Source organism: Propithecus coquereli, unplaced genomic scaffold (genome assembly GCF_000956105.1).
Source record: "Propithecus coquereli isolate 6110/MARCELLA unplaced genomic scaffold, Pcoq_1.0 Scaffold171, whole genome shotgun sequence".
NCBI classification, from domain to species: Eukaryota; Metazoa; Chordata; class Mammalia; order Primates; family Indriidae; genus Propithecus; species Propithecus coquereli.
This window is the reverse complement of record NW_012141747.1, coordinates 4,717,630-4,738,777: the sequence shown is the minus strand read 5'-3', so window position 1 is coordinate 4,738,777 and position 21,148 is coordinate 4,717,630. Positions and strand designations below refer to the sequence as shown.

General features: G+C 38.0%; 1 protein-coding gene across 1 annotated transcript in view; it reads right to left on the bottom strand.

Annotated features, from left to right (window-relative positions):
* Positions 1-1,583: 1,583 nt before the first annotated feature.
* MGAT4A (mannosyl (alpha-1,3-)-glycoprotein beta-1,4-N-acetylglucosaminyltransferase, isozyme A) overlaps positions 1,584-21,148 on the bottom strand; it is a 92,639-nt gene continuing 73,074 nt past the window's right edge. Inside the window, exons 9-15 of the mRNA XM_012641976.1 lie at positions 20,322-20,452; positions 18,144-18,251; positions 17,825-18,018; positions 12,111-12,189; positions 11,379-11,445; positions 3,011-3,123; positions 1,584-2,877 (exon numbers count right to left, since the gene is read on the bottom strand). Of these exons, the coding sequence (XP_012497430.1) occupies positions 2,851-2,877; positions 3,011-3,123; positions 11,379-11,445; positions 12,111-12,189; positions 17,825-18,018; positions 18,144-18,251; positions 20,322-20,452 (719 nt within the window). The 3' untranslated portion in view covers positions 1,584-2,850. The remainder of the gene's footprint in view (positions 2,878-3,010; positions 3,124-11,378; positions 11,446-12,110; positions 12,190-17,824; positions 18,019-18,143; positions 18,252-20,321; positions 20,453-21,148) is intronic.

Here is a 21,148-nt window from a genome sequence, read left to right as displayed (position 1 = left end):
CCTGTGGTGTCCAGTGTGGTAGCCACTAGCCACACATAGCCATTGAGCACTTGAACTGCAGCCAGTGTGACTGCAGAGCTGAATTTTTTATTAATTTAAATAGCCCCGTGTGGCTAGTGGCTACTATACAGGCCAGCACAACTCAAGAGCCTAATGGTTTATGTGAAATACACAACGGATACCAAACCAAACCATGCCCCATTTTAATTTATATGTGTGTGTGTGCACGTGTGTGTATGTAAAACTAGTCCCAACATTTGACACTGTGGTAAAGTGGTTCAGTGTCCTCTCAAGGTCAAGAATTTACCTTCTTTCAGTCGCAGGCACTCCGCACCTCCTCCAATCTTCTGCCCTAACACTGCTCCCAGAACGGTTTCTTGCTTGGGGAAAGCGTGGCTTCTCCTCCTTGTCTAGTGTAGAACTGGGCAAAAAGGAGGGAGCAGCTAACAATGACATCCCATGAGGACCTGCTGCAGCAGGCGGCAGTGAGAAGTATGAACCGTGGGTGTGCCCCAGGAGGTTGAAATTTGATCAGAAAGATAACACACCCCACACACAAATGCACCCCACAAACAAGCAAAAACTAGACGGCTAAGTGGGTAGGGAAACGTGTGGCAAGGACAACAGAGAAAGGGAGTAAGAAAGCCAAAGAGGAGGGTGGGCTGGAACAGCTGGTCCCTTCATCAAGACACTGGCCACCTGCCATGCGCCAGGCACATCCTAGGCACTGATAAATTCAAGGGCAAGAGGGCACGAGAAAGTCCCGGCATGATGGGAAAGATCTGGCTAAAAGGATTCTTAGGAACAGGAGGGATGAGAAAAGCCTGGGCGAGGAGACCACGTGAAACCAGGAAAAAGCTGGCTGGACAGTCGGAGCATCTTTACAGAGGCCATAACAAATGGCATCAGGAGCTGCTGTAACTTTCTCCTCTCTAGATTTTCAGAGCATGGCCTTTCTTCCTGACACCAGAGTTGGCAACTAAAGAACAAGGGACCTAAGGGGACTCCTAAACCCATTCGTACAGATTTTTACCCTCTGTTACTCAGTCATTTTAGCAGTAACTTAGTATGCTAAGCCAGTTCCTAAGTTTTATAATGAAAAGGGTATACCTCTTCTTGAATGAAATTTGCTTGCGGGCACTTGGCCAAAGAACTTTGAGAAGAAAATAGAAAGTAAATTCAAGAAAATGAAAATTAAATCCAAAAAACCCTAATAAAAAACTTCAACTGGACTTTGACACAAAAATCATTATTGGCAACATGATTGACTTTTCAATCAAGTAACTGAAAATTATTACAATATGGAGTGATGGAAATAATTGTACTATATCAGTGTTTCCCAACCTTTTTCACTTCATGACACTGCACAGAAAATACTGCTGTTTGATGCTACTTGTCCAGCACGTTGGCCAAGCAGATGAAGCTCCTCCAGGCTACAGGCAACCAGCTAGGACCTCCTCTCCACCTGAGGCCAGTGGCCACTCTGAAAGCTCAGGGGAACCAAGCTCTGCACATCTGTAACCCCCACACAACCCACCTGAGGCACACCAGCGTGTCGGAGTAGACTGGCTGGGAACTGAAGTTGATAATTCACCATTTTTTTTAAAGTAAAGTACTTTTATAAAGATCACTGATTGCTGAGGCTGATCACATTCTTTGTTTATAGAAGTAATATTATTTGGAATTGCATGTTTAAGAATAATAAATACTCTTTTAGACATGGGATTTACTTATAAGTTCATAATGCAATAGAATAAATCATTTCAGAAAAATACATGACTGCTACAATACCTTTCGCCCAAAACAGTATTACAATTTTTCTTTAAAATTATACCAATGATGACTTACACAATAGCATCACCTAGAAAACATTTTATCAGAACTCATAAAATGAGTGCAGATATAAAAGAATCAACAAGAGATAATGCATCTAAATCATGGGTTAAAGACAAGGATTAAAAAGGAAAGAAGAGTTTGTCATTTTACACTTGAGAGGAAATGTAATGACTTAAGTCTACAATAATTCAAGTTGAATGCATCACACTTGCACACAAATTTATCAGACTGATTTTTCGTGGCTATACACCATACACACAGTATAGTAAAATAACCCCCAAGAAGGACATTGGTCTTTAAAATCTTGGCTTTAAGGAATGATAAATGTCTTTGAAAATATTTTGTTCAGAATCACTGTGATTATAAAAGTACTTCAGTTAAGAAATCCATCTATAATCAATCTTAAATGGCAGTGCATTTGAAAAATGGCATTGATTTGTAATGTCTGCATTTCCAAAGAAAAAGATAGAAAGAACTTAAAAAAGCAAGGTAATTGGTTTTCAAAAAAAGTATCAATTCAAAAATTTACTGCACAAAAATATGTACTTCTTAAATGTTTCTAATAAATTAACTCCATAACATTTTTATGTATATTTATATATTTATATATATAATCCCTGATAATCTATAAAAGAGGGTCTATAATAGTAAAATAAGTGAACCTCAAAAGCACCCCCTTCATAAAATGTATTTAACAGTAGTTCTTCTCAAATTTAAGGAATGTAACAATATGTACAACTCTTATGTATTAGTATAATACCAAAATAGTACAAGTCGTATTAACAGGCTGTCATAATTGTAAAATGTTTGAGTCAAGTTAAAATCGGAGGACGGCTTAGTTTCAAATGAATACAATTATCATGGGAGATTCACTTTCCAAGTGGAAATGACAATCATCTTATCTACAGTAGATTTCACAAGAGGTAGTGTTCAAGTAAAAAAAAAAAAAAGTACATGCTTAACTATCTTTAATCAACAAATTCACAGGAAAAAATATGTTGGTTTCTTAGATGATCAGTTGGTGGCTTTTTTAATATGAATCTGAAATACAAAACAATTAAAAGTATGATAAGCTAATTAATTCTCAATTCCAGAAAGGCCTTAAATACAAAATCAAAATGTAATTTAAAAAAAGTAGTATCTAGGATGTTTCACTGATTTAATAGATTCTTACCTCATTAAGAATGGCCCAAACAGCAGAATTCTGAATAACTGAAAGTCGAAAGGTTGAAATAGGATTTAGACTAGGATCCACCATTCCTTCTGCAACACCATTCTCGAATTTTCCTTCAAAATAAAAATTAATAACTTGTTGGATAGACCGAGATGAGCACACATAAAACATCACTGACTTAAGGCAGGAAAGGAGGACACCCAAATATTTCTATTAATAGTAGATGTCTTTAGGCAGGGCACAGGTGATTTTTTTTCCCTTTCTTTCTACTTTTATTCAATTTTTAAATTTTTCATGAAGTAATGCATGCTTAAAAAGACAGGATGCAACCTATTTAATTAGGCAGAGCAAACAAAACAAATTTGTTCTTGCATCAACAAGGTTTTACCCTACAGGTTTTTAGCAAATTGTGACTTACCCAAACCTTACCAAAACATAATATGTACCATCAGTCTGACTTCTCTGAAAGTTAAATCAATCAAAACAAATTGTAATGTTTTGATTAGACATACATTCAGGCTGCTAGCCTTGAGCAGGGGCTCAAAGTGTACTCTTTCCAAGGGCACATTTAGAAGAAATTGAGAAGTAAACCCTCCTCTACAGTTTCCATATAAAGCTGCATTAAAAATGACAAGCTAAAAAAAGCTCTCCTATAAAAATAAGGACCAAGAACTTCTATAAAAGGTAACATACTCTGTACCAAATTTTTCTTGCTGTAAGGAAAATCCTTCTTAAAACTAAAAAATGCTGTTAGAAAAGTGACAAGAAAATAGTTCATTCTGAGCCAGATTTCTCTAAGCCAGGGGTTTGGCAAACTTTTCTTTATAAAGGGCAGTCTTTGTGGGCCAAGAGGAAACTCAAGTATACTAGGTAAGTACTTTATAGAAACGGAGAAAAAAAAAAATTTCCACAAATTTTTTAACAATGAAATTCAATATATTAATATAACAACAACTGAGTGCAATTTTTTTTGGTAATATAGGTATACTAAGGAGAAGAATATAATTCCTTTTGGGGGCATAGCATTTCATTGAATTGGGGTTCAAAGTTGGTGCTCCCTATCATCAAAATGACCAAATGTTCGCCCGCTAATGCTGATCTATAATCTTTTACACATTATCTTTGAAATGTCCTTTCACACAGCCTAGGTAGGGTGAAATACTGATATTGAGCTACAAACACATAATTTTAATGGAGCATATTCATCAGTTGGAAGGTATTTTTGGAATTCTACCAGATTTTTCTCTTTGATATTGGCCTTCTGGTGTATCATTACATTGCAGATGAGTCCATTCTAATAGAAGATCAGGTGAAAGCTCCTCAATTGCACATTAAATAGATTTTGAAATATGGAAATTACTTTTTCACTTACACTGAGGTCCAAAAATGCTGCTGGAACTATAGTTTGGAATTGAAAATGCATCCACTGTAAATCTGTGTGGAGATCATGCTTCCTATTTTAATTTTTGACAACATGGGAAGTGTATAAAGAGCTTGGTATCATTTATAGTTCGAACAATATTAGTCGTCATTAAAGTGACTTGACTGCAATGTGAGTTTTGCATACGAGCACCATTTTGTCCTGTAATTTTAGGTTGAATTCATTAAGAAACATCATCAACCCTGAAGCAAAAACTAATTTTCAAAGTGGTAGTTGTTAAGACAGTTCTTCTCATTTGGAAAAATTTCAATCTCGGTCCTAAACTCACAAAAACTTCAAGGAAACTTTACCACTGCTAAGCCACTGAACTGCTGTGTGGTGGGGCAAGTCAGGATATTCAGTTCCCATTTTTGACAAAAATTCCCAGAACTGATAATACCTAAGTCCATGAGAGTGAATAAAGTTCACAGTTGGCACTTCGGTTCAAAGATACATGATGGATTCAAATATTTTCTGTAAAGTACACCTGGCTGATATATAATAAAATAAATAACAATATACTTTAAATTCCTTAAATTTCCACGAGCTCTATAAGTTAATATAACTAAGCCTTCTTCTCCTCCACACATATTTTAAACATATTTGTTGTAACACAGCAGATTCTACTTCAGGTTGAACTTGTGTTTTCTCAACCTATGTGACAATATTCTCGCCTGTAGTTGTTCCAAACAGACTATTCATGGGCACCAACTCTTTAGTCACTTCTTGACATTGATTCCAAGTAACAACTGAGTAGTATCAGAGACGTGTCAACTTATCAAGAAGAAAACCACTCAAAATAATTTGCTTTCCTTTTTGACCGGTGATACTCCTTCCAATGTCCTCAACTCTTCAAGCAATTGCTGTTTCTGAAAACCTCACAGTCCTAAATAAGTTTATTTTCTCTGCACATATTTCTTTAGCTGCTGCAGTTAAATATTTAATTAACTCACTACTGCTAAGCGGGTTTTCTTGCTCGGCTAAACGATTAAGCCACTTGGAAACTAACTTTAGTAACAGTTTCATTTCTATTTTTTATTTTTGTGAGGAAATTCTGCTGTAATGAGATATTCCATTTTAAATTTCCTAGTTTCTCTAATCATTGCTTTCCTGTAACTTGGGAACACTGTTGTAAGTGCTTAGTCTGGTAATGTACAGCTTTCATGTAACTGCACAACAACCACAATGACTTGCCACCTAATTTTGTAAATTAATTCACATTCCATTTTATTAAAAAGCACAGTGTTCAAAGTCTACTTTTCTTGTTTTGACATGATAGGTTGCACCAATAATTGTTACAAAGCCACAGTATGGTGACTCAAAACACTCGAATTATAAACGCATCATTGTGATTTAGAGTACACCGGACAGTACAAAGCCATGAGAGCACGACCTCGATCTCTATTGTAACTACTCACTCATCTCTGCTACTGTAGCAAAAAAGCATACACAGACAATACATTAAAAAAGATAAACAGGGCTGTGTTTCAATAAAACTTTATTTATGGACATTGAAATTTAAATTTTATATAATTTTTATATATCATGATATATTCTTTTTATTTTTTTCAACCATTTAAAAAGAAAAAAAAAAATTTTTTAAAAAACCATTCTTAGTTCGTGGACCACTCAAAAACAGGTGTTGGGCCAGATTTGGCCCATGGGCTATAGTTTGCTGATTCTTGTGCTATGAAATTATGCAGTCTATTCTCAAGTCTCACAATACAGTTCATCGGCTAATAGTAAGATAAGGTACATTCAAATTAAAAACCACAGCAGAGAAGGCTTAAACTCATTTGGATAGTAAGTGCTGAACTTATCAGCAACCAAAGTCATGTTTTTATTCAAAAATTATTGATAAACTTATTTCATAAAGTTTTGTCCATACTTGGTGCTAGACTAAGGTGGAGGGGGGTATGTGCTACAAAAAACTATTATTGAATATCGAACTAGGCAGGGGATACAGAGCTGAAAACCACTGTGAAACCCTGAAACATTTTAACTAATGTAGTATCTAATACTGTCATCTGATAAGCTCATTTCATTAGGAAAATAATTATCAAATGGTATAACTAGCTTCATCAAAACACTTTCACTCAGCAATTTTGTCCAGCAGATATACTCTCACATGAGACTGCAAACCACACTAGGTGTCCATCACTAGGAGACTGGCTAAATAAATTATGATATGCCAATATAAGGGAATTCTAGGCAGCCAATTAAAAGAGTGAAGGAAAATAAAGAGAATGAAATAAAGTTGAAGATGATGCAGTTGAAAATTTACTTCTATACCTAAGTATATATTGCAGAGAAACTCCCACACACATGCAATAAATGTTCAAAGCAGCATTGTTTATAATAGCAAACAGGATGGAAACAGACTTTATGACCAAACAGGAGAACAGACAGGGACATATTCACCCATGGAATCTACATACGAGTGGAAATGAACGAGCCACAAATACAACACGGATCCACATGGACGAATCTCACAGTAGTGAAGAGAAAAAACAAGTTGCAGACTACAAAAAGATATTTCTATCAAATTTAAAAGCAAGCAAAAGAACACTGTGCATTGTTTAGGGATATAATGTATATACATAGTAACAACATAAACAGAAATGGTAACCACAACATTCAGGATAGTAGCCACCTTTGGGTTGAAGGGGAAAAGAAGCTACTAGGGAAGGACAGTTGAATTGACAAATCTTAAGCTGGATGGTGGAGACACAGATATTCCTTACACTATTATTTGTATCTTTTCATGCATCTGAAATATTTATAGTTTTTAAATGCTCATGTTCTATATGTACATATACATTTTGTTCAATGAAAAACAAGATGGAGAAGAGGACTGTAGAATACATCGTGTGTGTGTGTGTGTGTGTGTGTGTGTGTGTGTATTTGAAACACGGACTTGGGGGGGGAACCAAGGGCAACACACATAACCTAAACATCTGTACCCCATAATATGCTGAAATAAAAAAAAATAAAAAAAAAATAAAGACTATACTTATACCTTGCTATTTATGCACAGAATGCTTCTGGAAGGACACAAATCATTACAGGAATGACCTCTGGGAAACACAGGGTAGGGGGGGAGAGAAAAGGGAAAAAGGCTTAAATCTACCCTTTTAAATTTGTATTTGGTACCATGTGCATGTATTATCTTCTCACACAACAAATTTAACCCCTGTCCTTAACCTAATGGTCCAATCAGTCAGCATTCAAAGACAGGAAAGGAGAGAAAAAGTGGAGGAAATTACCAAAGAGTGACTAGAATCTCAGATCCCTGGCATTGGCAGCACCTTCCAAGGCCTGGCAGTCCCTGGACCTTCCGCCAAGCCTGACCAGTGGCCTTTCCCTCTTCCACTGGTTCTCTGCAGAAGGCTCTTTTGCTTTCTCATAACTTTAATCCACTGAAATCTTTCTTTTACTAAGACCATCCTTAGCTATCACAAGCCCCCCACCTCAACCACCAGGCCTCCACTAATTTCCAGCTGACGGTATTGTTTGGGACAATGCCTTCAGGCGTAAGTTGCTGCACAGTGTGATCCAATTAAATGTAGGCCCTTTTGCTGGGCCAGTCTTGGCTGTCCCACCCCAAGCTTTTATTAGCTATCTCCTTGCCTTATTCTCCCTGTAAAACTTCTAGCTGGGCTCCAGCTTAGCTTGTATGTAGCCACCATTCGCTAACTGCTTAACGTCAAAACCTTCATTGTACTCCACAGCACCCTTAGGCTTGACCTCTCCCGAGTTCCATTTCAAATAAATCAGTCAGTCACTTTAGGGAGGGCTACGGAACTTTCCGTTCGTACAGCCTGCCGCTCCCCCAGGCAAAATCTTGCACCACTGCTCAGGGTCTTTGGCAGGGACAGTGGCCCCTTCTCTCTTAGAATGACACCCTGCTTTTAGCAGCAGAGTGCTGGTTGTGGCAGTAGCCCTTGATTTTCTCAGCTTGCTCCTCCCAGCGTACTGGGGCAAGTGAGGTGGGGTGCGTGTGATCAGGGCCAAGTATTCTCACCCTGCTGCACCTGGGGAGAGCTTCTGCCCTATGAACGGAAGTTGGGTAGAAGAAGGAAACCTCAGATCTGTCAGCTGCTCTTCTCTGGAACAGAGATTCTGCAACAGAGTGGGGGTGATGACAAATTCTGGCAACTTGCCTTTCCTAGGGAGATACCATAGCCCTCGACTACAAGCTGACAGGAGCGAGAGTCCCATTGTGGCTGGGCCCCTTGAAATTTCAGTACTCCAGCTTTTTTTTTTTTTTTGAGACAGAGTCTCACTGTGTTGCCCCAGCCAGAATGCAGTGATGTCATCATCATCATAGCTCACTGCAACCTCAAACTCCTGGGCTCAAGCGATACTCTTGCCTCAGCCTCCTGAGTAGCTGGGACTACAGGTGCATGCCACAACACCCAGCTAATTTTTTGTAGAGACAGGGTTTTGCTCTTGCTCAGGCTGGTCTCAAACCCCTGACCTCAAGTGAACCTCCTGCCTTGGCCTCCCACAGTGCTAGGATGCCAGGCCCCCAGCATTTTTAATGACTAAAATAAGGCAAAATTGGACTAGGCCCTCAGTTGTTTGCACATGTTAACTGCTTGCTTCCTGCTCAACGCCCCTTGTTCTCGCAGCAATTATTAACTGCAGTTCCAGTGCTTCTTTGTCAAGCAGGAGGAGATTACTCCAGGATCAGGAGGAGAATCTATGAGTTTGTTTTGCCCAAGGAATGGATGCCCCTGAAAAAGCATCTGAGCTAAAAGCAACACAGACTTCCCCCCAATTTATCCCCACCCTACACAAAAGCTCACTGCCTCATCTGTAACAGGACAGATCTGAGACATTTTCTCTCCTGTCTTCTTGCTTTGGCCAAATCAAACAAACCTTTCTCATCTCCAAGCACTGGTGTCACAGTGTGGCTTTAGCTGTGCATCGGGTACGTGAGTCTGAATTTGGGCTCTACAACACTGTGTTCTTGGCTGTACCGGCGCAGAGCAGAGCTTCCATCCCACTGAGCTTGGGGATTGTGGGGTAACAGAGCTGGTCACAGCACAAATGCCACAGACTCCTAAGGTTCTTTCTGAGATTTGGTAGATTTTCATGAATAATCGTTTCTCCATTTGCTGTATGCCCTTAGGACAATCTTCAGAAATTTTAAACAGATTTTTAAAAAATAATTTTCAATAGTTACAGTTGTTTTGCTAAAGAGAGGCTCAAACAGGCCCCTCACACCACCATTCCACCAAAATATGCTTCTTAAGGGAGCAGGACTTACGTATCCAGTTGAAAAAAAATCAGTTACTCTTTATTTCTGATGGATATTTTGGTTACAAGGTCCTAGGTTTAATGATCCATAATGATCCATAAGTTCTCTTCCGGTTCTAAGCAGATATGAGTCGATGCTCATTTTATTGCTCATTTTATTCAGATTACTGCAAATACATTTAATATAGACACCTCTGTTTCCTATGCTCCTTACATAATCTAGAACACAACATTCTCAGAAATTAGATAACTGACAGGTAATAGGGGTAATAAATGTCTTGGACACTCAGCTAATTTTATGTTCATTTCTAGAGATGGGCTAAGATACAGCCCCAATATGAAAATAACTAAACTCATTTATCCACCAGAACTACATAGAAAGTAGTCAGGATTATTGTGCTAGCCTTTTAGCAGCAGCTGAACGACACTCACCAAATGTAAAACTGCTCTAAAAGGAGCTATGAAAATGCATCTCTACCCTGTAAACCTACGATATTAATTTACCAACATTCTCTTTTGTCTCATTCTAAGAAAAGCGTTAGTTTGTTCTCAGTAAAAGAAAATGTATAATCATTCATTGAGTCGACACCTACCAACTGACAGGCCCGGGGGAGAGACAATGTCCCTCCCTTTCCAGGGTGAGCACACAGAATGCAGCTACGGAGCTCCACTGTCACACAGTAAAGGACGCCCAGGCCCGTGGGAGGCGCAGAGAGGACAGGGGCAGCTACGCCGGCTAATTAAGGGTGAGAAAGTACTCGCTAGGAGGAGAACTATCAACCCATCATTGCAGGCAGAGAAAATGCTAGAGAAACGGCTGCCCATAGAGGTTGGTGGGGCTTTAATTAGAGGAACAATAGTCCGAGGGCTGGAGAGAGAAAGAGCGAGGGGAAAGTTACAAGACGTGAAGGTGGGTGGGAGCTAAGGAATCAGACAGTAGAAAGTCACTAAGGTTTTTTACCCCGGTGGATAGAGTTACGGTTACATTTTGAAAAAGGAACTGCAGTAGCTCTGGAAAGCCAACAAGAGGACATGCAGTCCCTTCCCTGGCTCCGAAATGGAGGCAGAGGGCATACAGCGCCCTCACAGACAGGGCGACTCAAGACTTTCAGAGGCAAAACTGATAGGGTTTCTGCTAATGCGCAGTAAGGAGAAGGCGGTCAGTCCCAAGGTTAGGCTTCGGCAACTAGATAAATAGGGACAGCAAAAACCGCGGTGATCAATAAAGAAATGTCTGTTACAGACGCTCGTTGTAGGTAGCTATGTGGCCACCAGGCACAAGGCTATGTCAGTGGGCATCCAATACAAATGTGACGCTCAGGAGGAAGACGGGCCAGAAGCACAGACTCTGGCATGTGGGTGTCAGCTGAGGCCACGAGAGTAGCTAAGCTCGTCCAGGAAGAGACACACAGTAAGAGGCAGCTGAAGGCAGGGCCTCTATCGGTGACCATCAACACCGGCAGGACAGACGGAGAAAGAAAGAGGAGTAGTGAATGAATCTGTGATCTGAAATCCTAGTTCAGTCAAGATAATAAAAACAGGAACTAAAACACACGAGCAAATAAAATTTGGAATACATTGGTAACTGTAATCCTCAAGTCCCTTAACAGCAGAAAATAATTTAAAAGTACTATAGGAGTAAGTTCAGAAAAAGAAAGGACACTTTACCAAAGTAGGTATTACCTATTCTGAAATAGCCATCTTCTAATCGTTTGTCTTTGGTTTCCTTGCTTATTTCCAAACCTTCACTCTAAAATAAAACAAAAGCATTAATTTTACAAATAATTCCTTCTATCGAAAACAAATCTAAGTTGTGAATACATCTTAATACCTATGAAGTAGCATTAGTGGCACACCTATGTCTAAAAACAGAAATGTCATCTCAGTCTTGAACTTTAAAAAATTTAATAAAAGTTGTTTTTCTAACCATCATCTGAATCTCTATATATTGGTTCTTAGAAAATGAAACATTAACTCATTTAATAGAATACTATTTGCTATTAAAAATATATACAGCAGAACGATGTGTTGACTTGAAAGAAATCTAAGTATTCCTTAGAGACCAATAAATTAATTTTGTGTATTAATCAATAGGCATTACAACCACATGGTGTTTTAGGACTCAAAATACAAACAGGAAGCAAACACTTAAGTAAAATAATGATTCATTTCTTTTCCTGGTATAAAATTCATTTCATTTCTATTTTTCAACAGAAAATGCAATGAAGGCTTTTCTATGAATGAGGCAAATGGGTCGATATATCAGATGTTCCATATTTCCGAAAAATTAATATTACCCACCACTGAGTCCTGCACATCACAAGACTTTTCTTTCACCTCATAAATAAGAAGAGCCTCAAACCAAATCTATTAGTATCCGTTCTTAGGGAAACGTAAGAGGAAAAATAGTCATACCTTAAAAGGCAAAACCTCCACAGTTGTATTGAGCAGAATATCTCCCGGGTGTTCTTGGTTGCCACTATGGAACAAGTAACTGAAAATACAAACATGAAAATACTAGGCTTTACACAGACGCAAGAAGATGACCTTACCTCAAAGTAAGCCTTTCTAAACCAGACTCTAACTACACTAAGCTGACACTAGAACTTGTAGTAACGGCATAGTATGCACTCTGAACAGTTGTGGGGAATTTAAAAACTTAAAGGTAAAACCTAAGTGATATGTTAATTCCTTCTGTCAGAAATAGGACAATTGCTGCTTAATATAATAATATACTTGGCAGATTTTTTTAAAAAGGATGACAGTTTTATACTGTTTAAAATGCTTTAAACATTTAAACCTCTTGCCAGGAATAATCGAAATTGTAGTACCTACATAATACTGCTGTATCTTATATTGGAGAAAAATTTCTCTAGGACGAACACTAGTCATGGTAAGTTCAAAGACTGGTTTTATTCGATAGAAATAATTTCAGCATTAGTAGACTGAAAGTAAATTAACCTTTTTCAAATTATCTGAATAATTCCACTTGTCAATATTAAAAAAATGAGTAATGGTAAATTATAGTATAATATATTGTGATAAATCTAAAATACTCTCTGGGTATGTGTATAATGTTATATGTTTTGATACTTTGAAAATGAACTAGTATGTGTAGTGTGTAGGGGAAGGTGGAAAGTAGATAGGACACACAAAATATGTCTAAATCTAAAACTAATTTTAGTTAAGTTAAATAGTTAAAAGTTTAGGCTTAGGAGTCAGAAAGACCCGAGTTCAAATCCTAGTCTCTCACTCACTAGAATTTTCACATTTAACAAGCTACTTTAGCTCTCTGAGCAGGAGTTTATTCTATATAACGCAGATTCCCACCTACCTCACATGACTGTTCCAAAGAGCTTAAGAGAACTGATAAAAAGTCCCCTGCATATTAAAAGTACTCAGCCAAGTCATAGATATAGGATGGTTATGATATGGTTACAGCAGGGTACTTGTGAGCAAAAATCATCTGTGATAAGGATTTGATTCTCAAATGTTAAACAGCACAGGGAACCCTGATAAAAGGCTCTTTCTAGTACAACAAAAATTACTTCCAGCATTTGCAGATGAAAGATGCTTTTTTTGTTGTTGTTGTTGAGACAGGGTCTCGCTCTGTTGCCCAGAGCATCAATCATAGCTCACTGCAACTCTGAACTTGTGGGCTCAAACAATCCTCTTGCCTTAGCCTTCCCACTAGCTGGCACTACAGGCATGTGCTACCACATATGGCTACTGTTTAAATTTTTTTTAGAGATGGGGTCTTGCTATGTTGCCCAGGCTGGTCTAGAACTCCTGGCCTCAAGTGATACTCCTGCCTTGGCCTCCCAAAGTGCTAGAATTACAGGTGTGAGACACTGTGCCCAGCTGAAAGATGCTTTCTGAAAAGACACCCTTAACTGGGAATGCTGATTCACACAGCAGGGCACTCAATACCGCAGCTGAAGATGTGAAAGAATGGGAGGAGGGAAGCCACTATTAAGAGCCCGTGAATAGAATCCAGAGTTCAGGCAGGCTGATTCAGAGATGTTCACCACCTGATTATGTATAATGAAAAACTCAGTGCCACCTAAATCATTTAACATTAGGTGAAGAAAGTGCACAAAATTAGTCAAAAAAAAAAAAAAAAAAAGTGCCAATACGGTCACAATGGTAGCCTTGGGGTTGTGATTTTCTTCATGATTCTTCGCACTTTTAAGTTCTTGTACAACGAGCACAGCTTGTGTTATATAGTCAGAAAATCTTCATAACTTTTCATTTCTACAATGATAAATAAAACTTCCGCTTTTCCCCCCTCAGCAAATAAGTTATTGTGAAAATCAAAAAGTGATTCCTTTTCTCTGTCCTAGGAAGGGTGGGTGTTTTCATAAATTCTAAGAAAGTTCATATATAGTATGATTTTAGGAGAATTGTGTTTTACTAGAAATGTGCCCTTTGTTGGGGCATGTAATTATTACCTACAGAGGTTTGTTGTAAAGAAATTTGATCTCCAATATGTGAGTTCTGTAGCTGATTCTTTGATGGGTATTTTTTCATTTGTTAACTATATACATATATATATATATATATATATACACATATATATATATATATATATAATAAACATATATATTTTTCTTTTTCCCCATTACAAAAGTAAATCTCTTTTTGAGACTTCCACTTCTGGGAAGGTGAGGTGTACCTACTTTTCCCTATTCCTTCCCCTAAGTGCAACTAAAAACCCTGGACATTGTGTACCATATAAAACAAGCATAAGCAGACGCTGGGAGGTGGAGAGAAGACGATGCACTGACTAGGGCCTTGGTTTCCGAGGTACAACAGGACGGTGAGTTTCCTGGGTTTTCTCTGTAACTAGTACATCCCAGACTTGGAGCTGACAAACTCAGAAACCTGGAAATGCCAGTGGGAGCAGACAAAAAATGACCTCCCAAAAAGCCTGCCCTGTCCAGCCAAAGGATCGGGAAAAGAGCAGCCTAGTGAGACATAACGCTTTTAGCAACAGTCACTCTACTCTAGCCAAATGCCACAGAAAAAATGTGGCCCCAGCCCAACCACAGCCACAAAGGCTGAAGGGGAGCCTAAGGGGTAATAACGAGGCCCTCCCCAACGATGTCACTGGAAAACACACAGCAGTAAGGAGGACCCCCCTGCGCCGCCCTGCCAGGACGGCACTGGCACAGCTCTGGTGGGGGCCAGGACTCCATCCCTACTCAGCAGCAATGGAGGGCCTCTGCCCTCCTTGGGTGCCAACAAAGCCCATGAGGGGAACCAAACTTCTGCCACCCCCACCTGGAAGTAACGGGGCAGCACCACCCATTCTCCTGCCACAGCCGCGCTGGAGGAAGCTACAACAGGAGGTTTAGAGAAGATCCCGTCTCAGAACATTATACCCCAAACATGATGGTTTCAATCAAAACTCACTTGTCATACCAAAAAGGAGAAGAATTTCAGCTTGAATGAAAAAAAGACCATCAATAAAGACTAATCAAGATAACAGAGATGTTAGAATTATCTGGAAAAGATTTTAAAAGAAGCCATCATAAAAATGCTTCAACAGCACAAGTATCTTTCGAACAAATGAAAAATTAGAAAGTCCCAACAAAGAAACAGAAGCTATAAAAAAGGACCAAATGGAACTTGTAGACCTGAAAACACAATAACCAAAAATGAGGAACTCCATGGATGGGCTCCACAGGAGAATGAAGGCCACAGAGAGGAAAGGACAGAACAACAGAAATGACCCAATCTGAAGAATACAGAGAAAACAGACTTCTAAAAAAAGTGAGCAGAGCCCTAGGGATCTGTAGAACTATAACAAAAGATCTAACCTTAGTGCCCAACTGATTTCTGATGAAGGTGCAAAGGCAATTCAATGGAGAAAAGACAACCTTTTCAATAAATTATGCTATAGCAACTGTATACCAAAGACAAAAAAAAAATAAAGTGAACCCTGACATAAACCCCATCTCTTATAAAAAAATTAACTAGAATGGATCATGGACTTAAATATAAAATGTAAAACTATAAAAATTACAGAAAAAATATAGGAGGAAATCCTTGGGCCCTAGAGCTAGGCCAAGAGTTATTGGACTCGATATCAAAAGTAAGATCTATGAAAGGAAAAACTGATAAACTGGATTTCACGAAATTTAGAAACTTTTACTCTAAAGACACTATTAGAATGAAAGGACAAGCTACGGACTGGGAGAAAATATCTGCAAACCACATATCTGACAAAAAATTGGTATCTACAGCCGGGCGTAGTAGCTTACACCTGTAATCCTAGCACTTTAGGAGGTCGAGGCAGGAGGATTGCTTGAGCTCAGGAGTTTCAGACCAGCCTGGGCAATACAGCAAGACCCCTTCTCTACAAAAAAATAGAAAAAATCAGCCGGGCATAGTAGCATACGCCTGTAGTCCCAGCTACTCAGGAGGCTGAGGCAGAAGAATCACTTGAGCTCAGGAGTTTGAGGTTGCTGTGAGCTGTGACGATGCCACTGCACTCTAGCCAGGGTGACAGAATGAGAGACTATCTCAAAAAATAAAAAATAAAAAAAGCTACATGACGTGAGAATTCCTGGGGCGATGGAAATGTTCCTTATCTTGAATACTAGTGTCAACTCCTAGTTATGATATTTTACTATAGTCTGCAAGATGTTACCACTGAGGGGAACTGGGTAATAGGTACACAGGATCTCTCAGTTGTATTTCTTACAGCTGCATGTGCATCTATATTTTCTCAAAAAATCAAAGTTTAACTTAAAGAAAAAGTAAATTGATGCAAAAGGCATACAAAATAAATGTATCAAGTCAAAATGACTTGACTGTTACCCCACCTCAATTAACAGTTTGATATATTTCTTCCAGATCTTTTCTATGTATGTAATACATGTGAAATATTATTGCTTCAAAAAAATCCTTCCATAATCTATGATTCTATACTCTCTATATAGAATTCCATATATTCTAGAATTCTATACACATAGAAAGCTATAACATATAGAATGATCTACAAGGATATTCTATAACATTACAAATTTGCTTCCCCCCCCGCCCCGCTTAGTGTATATATGGAAAAGTCTTCACGTCAATACATATTGATCTATGCCATTATTTTTACCAGCTGCTCATAGCATTCCAATGCATGGAAACATCACCATTTACTTAACCAAATACCTACTAACAGATGACATCTTTGTTGTTCCTAATTCTACAATGACTCTCTAAGAGTGGTAAATAATATCTCAAAGTGCAGAGTATTAATAAAAGTATAAAAATGAACATTAAACAATATATGCTCATCCAAGTATAATGTAAATTATTATTCAAAACTATTTTTACATGTTTTCCCAGTGGTATTCTCATTGAATAACACACTTTTATCACATAAATTCCTCTTTGGAATCAGTTTAGAGTAACAAAAGAAAATTAGTAACATCACGTCACAGCTAAGCATGGTTTTTGACCCTCTTGAATGGAATTACTCCAAATGATTTTTGGTGGATTCTAAAAATCAAATTGGCCCTCCCATTAGAACATACAAAACAACATACCACAGGGTAGAGAATTATATTCTACTAAGTATGTCATGGGCAGTCTAGGGAACACGTCTAAAACCGAGGGAAGGTGGAAGGAATCATGACTGTTAAACTAAAAACAGGGAGAAGAAAGTCTTAAATTTTCTAAAACAAACAAAAATGCTAGAAAACATAAAAGGGTCGTAAATTCCTCCACGGTGTACTAAAAATGATCCAGCATTTGTACAGCCACTGACGAGGAATAGTCATACTCTGTCATGCTTATCATTTCAGCCAAACTGCACGGATGTTCAAGGATAAGGACATGAACACTAATTTGAGATTTTTTTAGAGAGATTTCTACACATAAAGTACTAAAAAAAAATACTAGATGTTAAGTCCAGAAATACCAATAGAATTTACAGAACATGTTAAAAGCTGATATCATATCTGAAAATGGCACATCCATTTTATTACTGAGTTGTATTACATGTAATTTATAACCCAACATTTTGGGTCCTGCTGTCCACTCATACCTGTTACGTAAAATCAATCATAAATCACACTATGAATAAGAGCTCTGAACTGTAAGACCAGATATATTCCATAATCACCAACCTTTCTACATTGACTGGCTTGTCAAATTTAAACAAGATGTAGTCTCCCGCTGTCGGGGTGATGGCCCAGAAGAAATCCTCCCCCATGTAAGTCTTCTCCAGTGTATGTCCTTGGTAGACCTTCAAGGAAGTGGATACCTCTGCAGGGGGGTTTACGTGGATTTTAAGAAGTAACGGTTTCATGTAATCTTTATCCTAGGAGGAAAGACGCATGTGCTATTAAATAACATACAGTTTATTTATATTCAAGAAGAAAAGCAATAATTATACACTAAATAACAAATTGTGTGTCTATGAGAAAATAAAATTAAATCACCAACCGTGAGTTTCTGAATTTTTCCTGATAGTGACGAATGCAGACCAACATGTTGGAAAAGGGAAGGTCTGAAGCGAATTCGCAGATTTGCTTTTTGTCTATCACAATGTTTCTAAACATCAAAAAAAAAAAAAATCATGTTAGTGTTACATGATAAAGTGAAATCTTGTCCTCATCTGGAAAATGAGAAACCCTTTAAAAGAATATTGAAAAGAAAACACAACTGCAAGTCATAATTCCAAGTCTTATGTTTTTTTATGGTCCTCTTTGAGGCATTAACAGATTTGCCACCTACTTGATAAACAGGCATGATCTGGAAATTAAATATAAGCACAGCTAGGGGAAGAGTGAAGGGTTTAGGGGAAGAGTAAAGGGTTTAATGTCAACTATCCTTCAAGACATGTCAATAATGATTTGACTTTAAATATTAAAATGCACAAACTATAGACTGGAGTTTGGTTCAGATATACAAAATATTTTTGATTGGGTAATATAATGAAGACTTTGCAAATACTAAAAGGGGCACTGTGTTGCATGAAAGCAAGTTGAAAATGTGAGGCAACAGCTTGGCTATAGGCAAGTTAATGACATTCAAAGTTCCACAGACAAATCCATCTCGGCACAGGTAAGGGAAACCTATGTGTCAACTCGCAGTGCCCCCTGGCCCAGAGGTCATGTCGCAGCCTGTCCTCGTGCCTGGTCAAGGTGTGTGGTGGCTGCAGAACAACAAGGGGCCCATAATGCCAGCAGGGCTCTGGGAGGTGTGTTAGTCCAGTGCTTCCAGAAAGCCATGGCTATCTTGACATGGTTTTTAAAACTCTTCATTTTCAATGACTTGCATACGTTTTGGGCCCTTGCCATCCTAGGGGAAGCACCGAAGAATTAGGGGCCACAGAAAAGCATGGGCTAAGGAAGGGTGAAGGAATAGATAACACTGTCCAAACTCAAATTAATGGATGACTTAGAGGGTTTCCATGGTTTTAATTTTTGCTACCAGTTTGGATCTTTTTAGAGCCTAACCACATATTAAATAAAACTGGAAAGGACGAATTAAATAAAGGAATATTGGAGGAGACTAAAGAGGACATTAACCTTTTTGTGTCCTACAATATAAATTCCTGTAACTCACAATGAAAATACAAGTACAGGCTTAGATCTTCAAAATGGCTTGTTCAAATCAATTTACGTTCGACCACTGTTATAAATTGACACTCTGCCATTTCTCTATCTTTCATGATTTTCACTAAGAATGTGTCGTTTGTTGTTTTATTTTTTAAACAGAATGCAAAGATAGCTTATAGATACTAGAAAGTAGTATCCTAAAAACTAACTGGGAGGTAGGATAATCAAACTATTCTAGGCAATATATGGTCATGAAGTCAAATTAAATGCTTATTTGTGACAATGACTAAGTGATCCTACAATGACATGTGTTTATAATAAATATTACTTACTAGGTGTCGAAATTGACATTCATTTTTAAGAATTTGTATATTCATGGTTTATGCGTACGCTAATTAAATAAAAAGTATTTTTTTCCAAAGGAACAATTCCAATTAGACAAGCAAAATGTATCAATTACTTTTTACAGTAAGATTTCTAAGGAAATAACTTACTATCTGAATGATCAAAGCAAAAATTACCACTCACTTACTTGCCTGCCACCCACCATCCCAAAGGTAAGCATATTACTGTGAACACTCCTTTCTTGCAAGCAACACACTGAAAGGTACTTTGACTTGTCATTGTTTCGATATAAAATATTACTTCTATTTTATTCCCTATTACCATACATGTTAGGGTCGCATATTGTCCACAAAATATTTGAAAAAAGAGAGCTGGCAGAGAATATGAAGAAACAAACTGAAAAGATAGCCCACACAGGAAAGACATGACCACTCTATAGCCAACAGTTAACAAAATACCAGAGCCTACAGACACTATGAACATTTATCAGCAATTCAGAGAAAGGCCATCGTCCCGCAACAGGCTTTCCTGCTTTACAGGATTTCCCACTGCTATCTAAACGTCCTTCTAATACAGGAACTTCTTATCAGCTCAAGGAAGAAGTTTTCTTTCCGCTACCTGTTTACTGTTCACTTCCAAAATCCGGCTCCCTAAAAATCACTTTCATGAAGTACAGAAAAGAAGCCTCCTCCACTCTCGTGAGGAATTAACTTACTGCATCTTTTTCAGGGTTGCAGACTTTCACCCAGAGAATATGATCCAAGAGCCAATCGATGGGTTTCTCCTTATAGAACATGAATATGAACTCTACAATCAGAGTGAGGTCGGGCGCTTGAAACATTTTACCTGAAAAGATATCTCCAGTCAATAGCTGTAATAAAGAAACCAAGTATCAAAATGGCTTAAATAAGTGAAATCTTGTATACTAAGTACACTGAAGTGTGCTCTCAACTATAAATCATTGTGAGCAATTGCCCCACTTGTATTATCAAAAACAAACTAACTCGCTTTTGCTAAACATTCTCTTGAGCTGTCACCTGCGTGTAAACAGAAGTAGTGAAATTCTGACATTGTTATATAATCTGTCATACAACTACTGTCTCAAAGCATTCAAAAAAGCAAGTCAGAGATTTTTCTTTCATGTCTTATTAAGATTCTTCCCATAACAAAAAAAGAACATTGAGAGGTTTAGGTAAAAAGTTTTATCTAAATCAATAAATACAAAAAAACAAGGACTATTAATTTTGTTTTCACTGAAGCCTTCACAAGTAAAGATGTCTTTTGACACTCAAGTTTTGAGTGAAATGATCAACAAGGTCAAAGAGTCAGCCTCTAATGCTGAAAGCTTTAAAGCACCCTAGGAAGTGAAATGTCATTCTCTGGGTGTTTTTTTAAAATCTGTAAACTTCCTTCAGTTCTCCAACTTTAACCATCTTCATTTTACTTGTCCAATTTAGGAACAGCAGCGACAAAAAAGGTTTTAAAATGAGTGCCCCCAACTAGTTAATAAAGAAATGAATAAAAATTAATCCCTGAACAAGA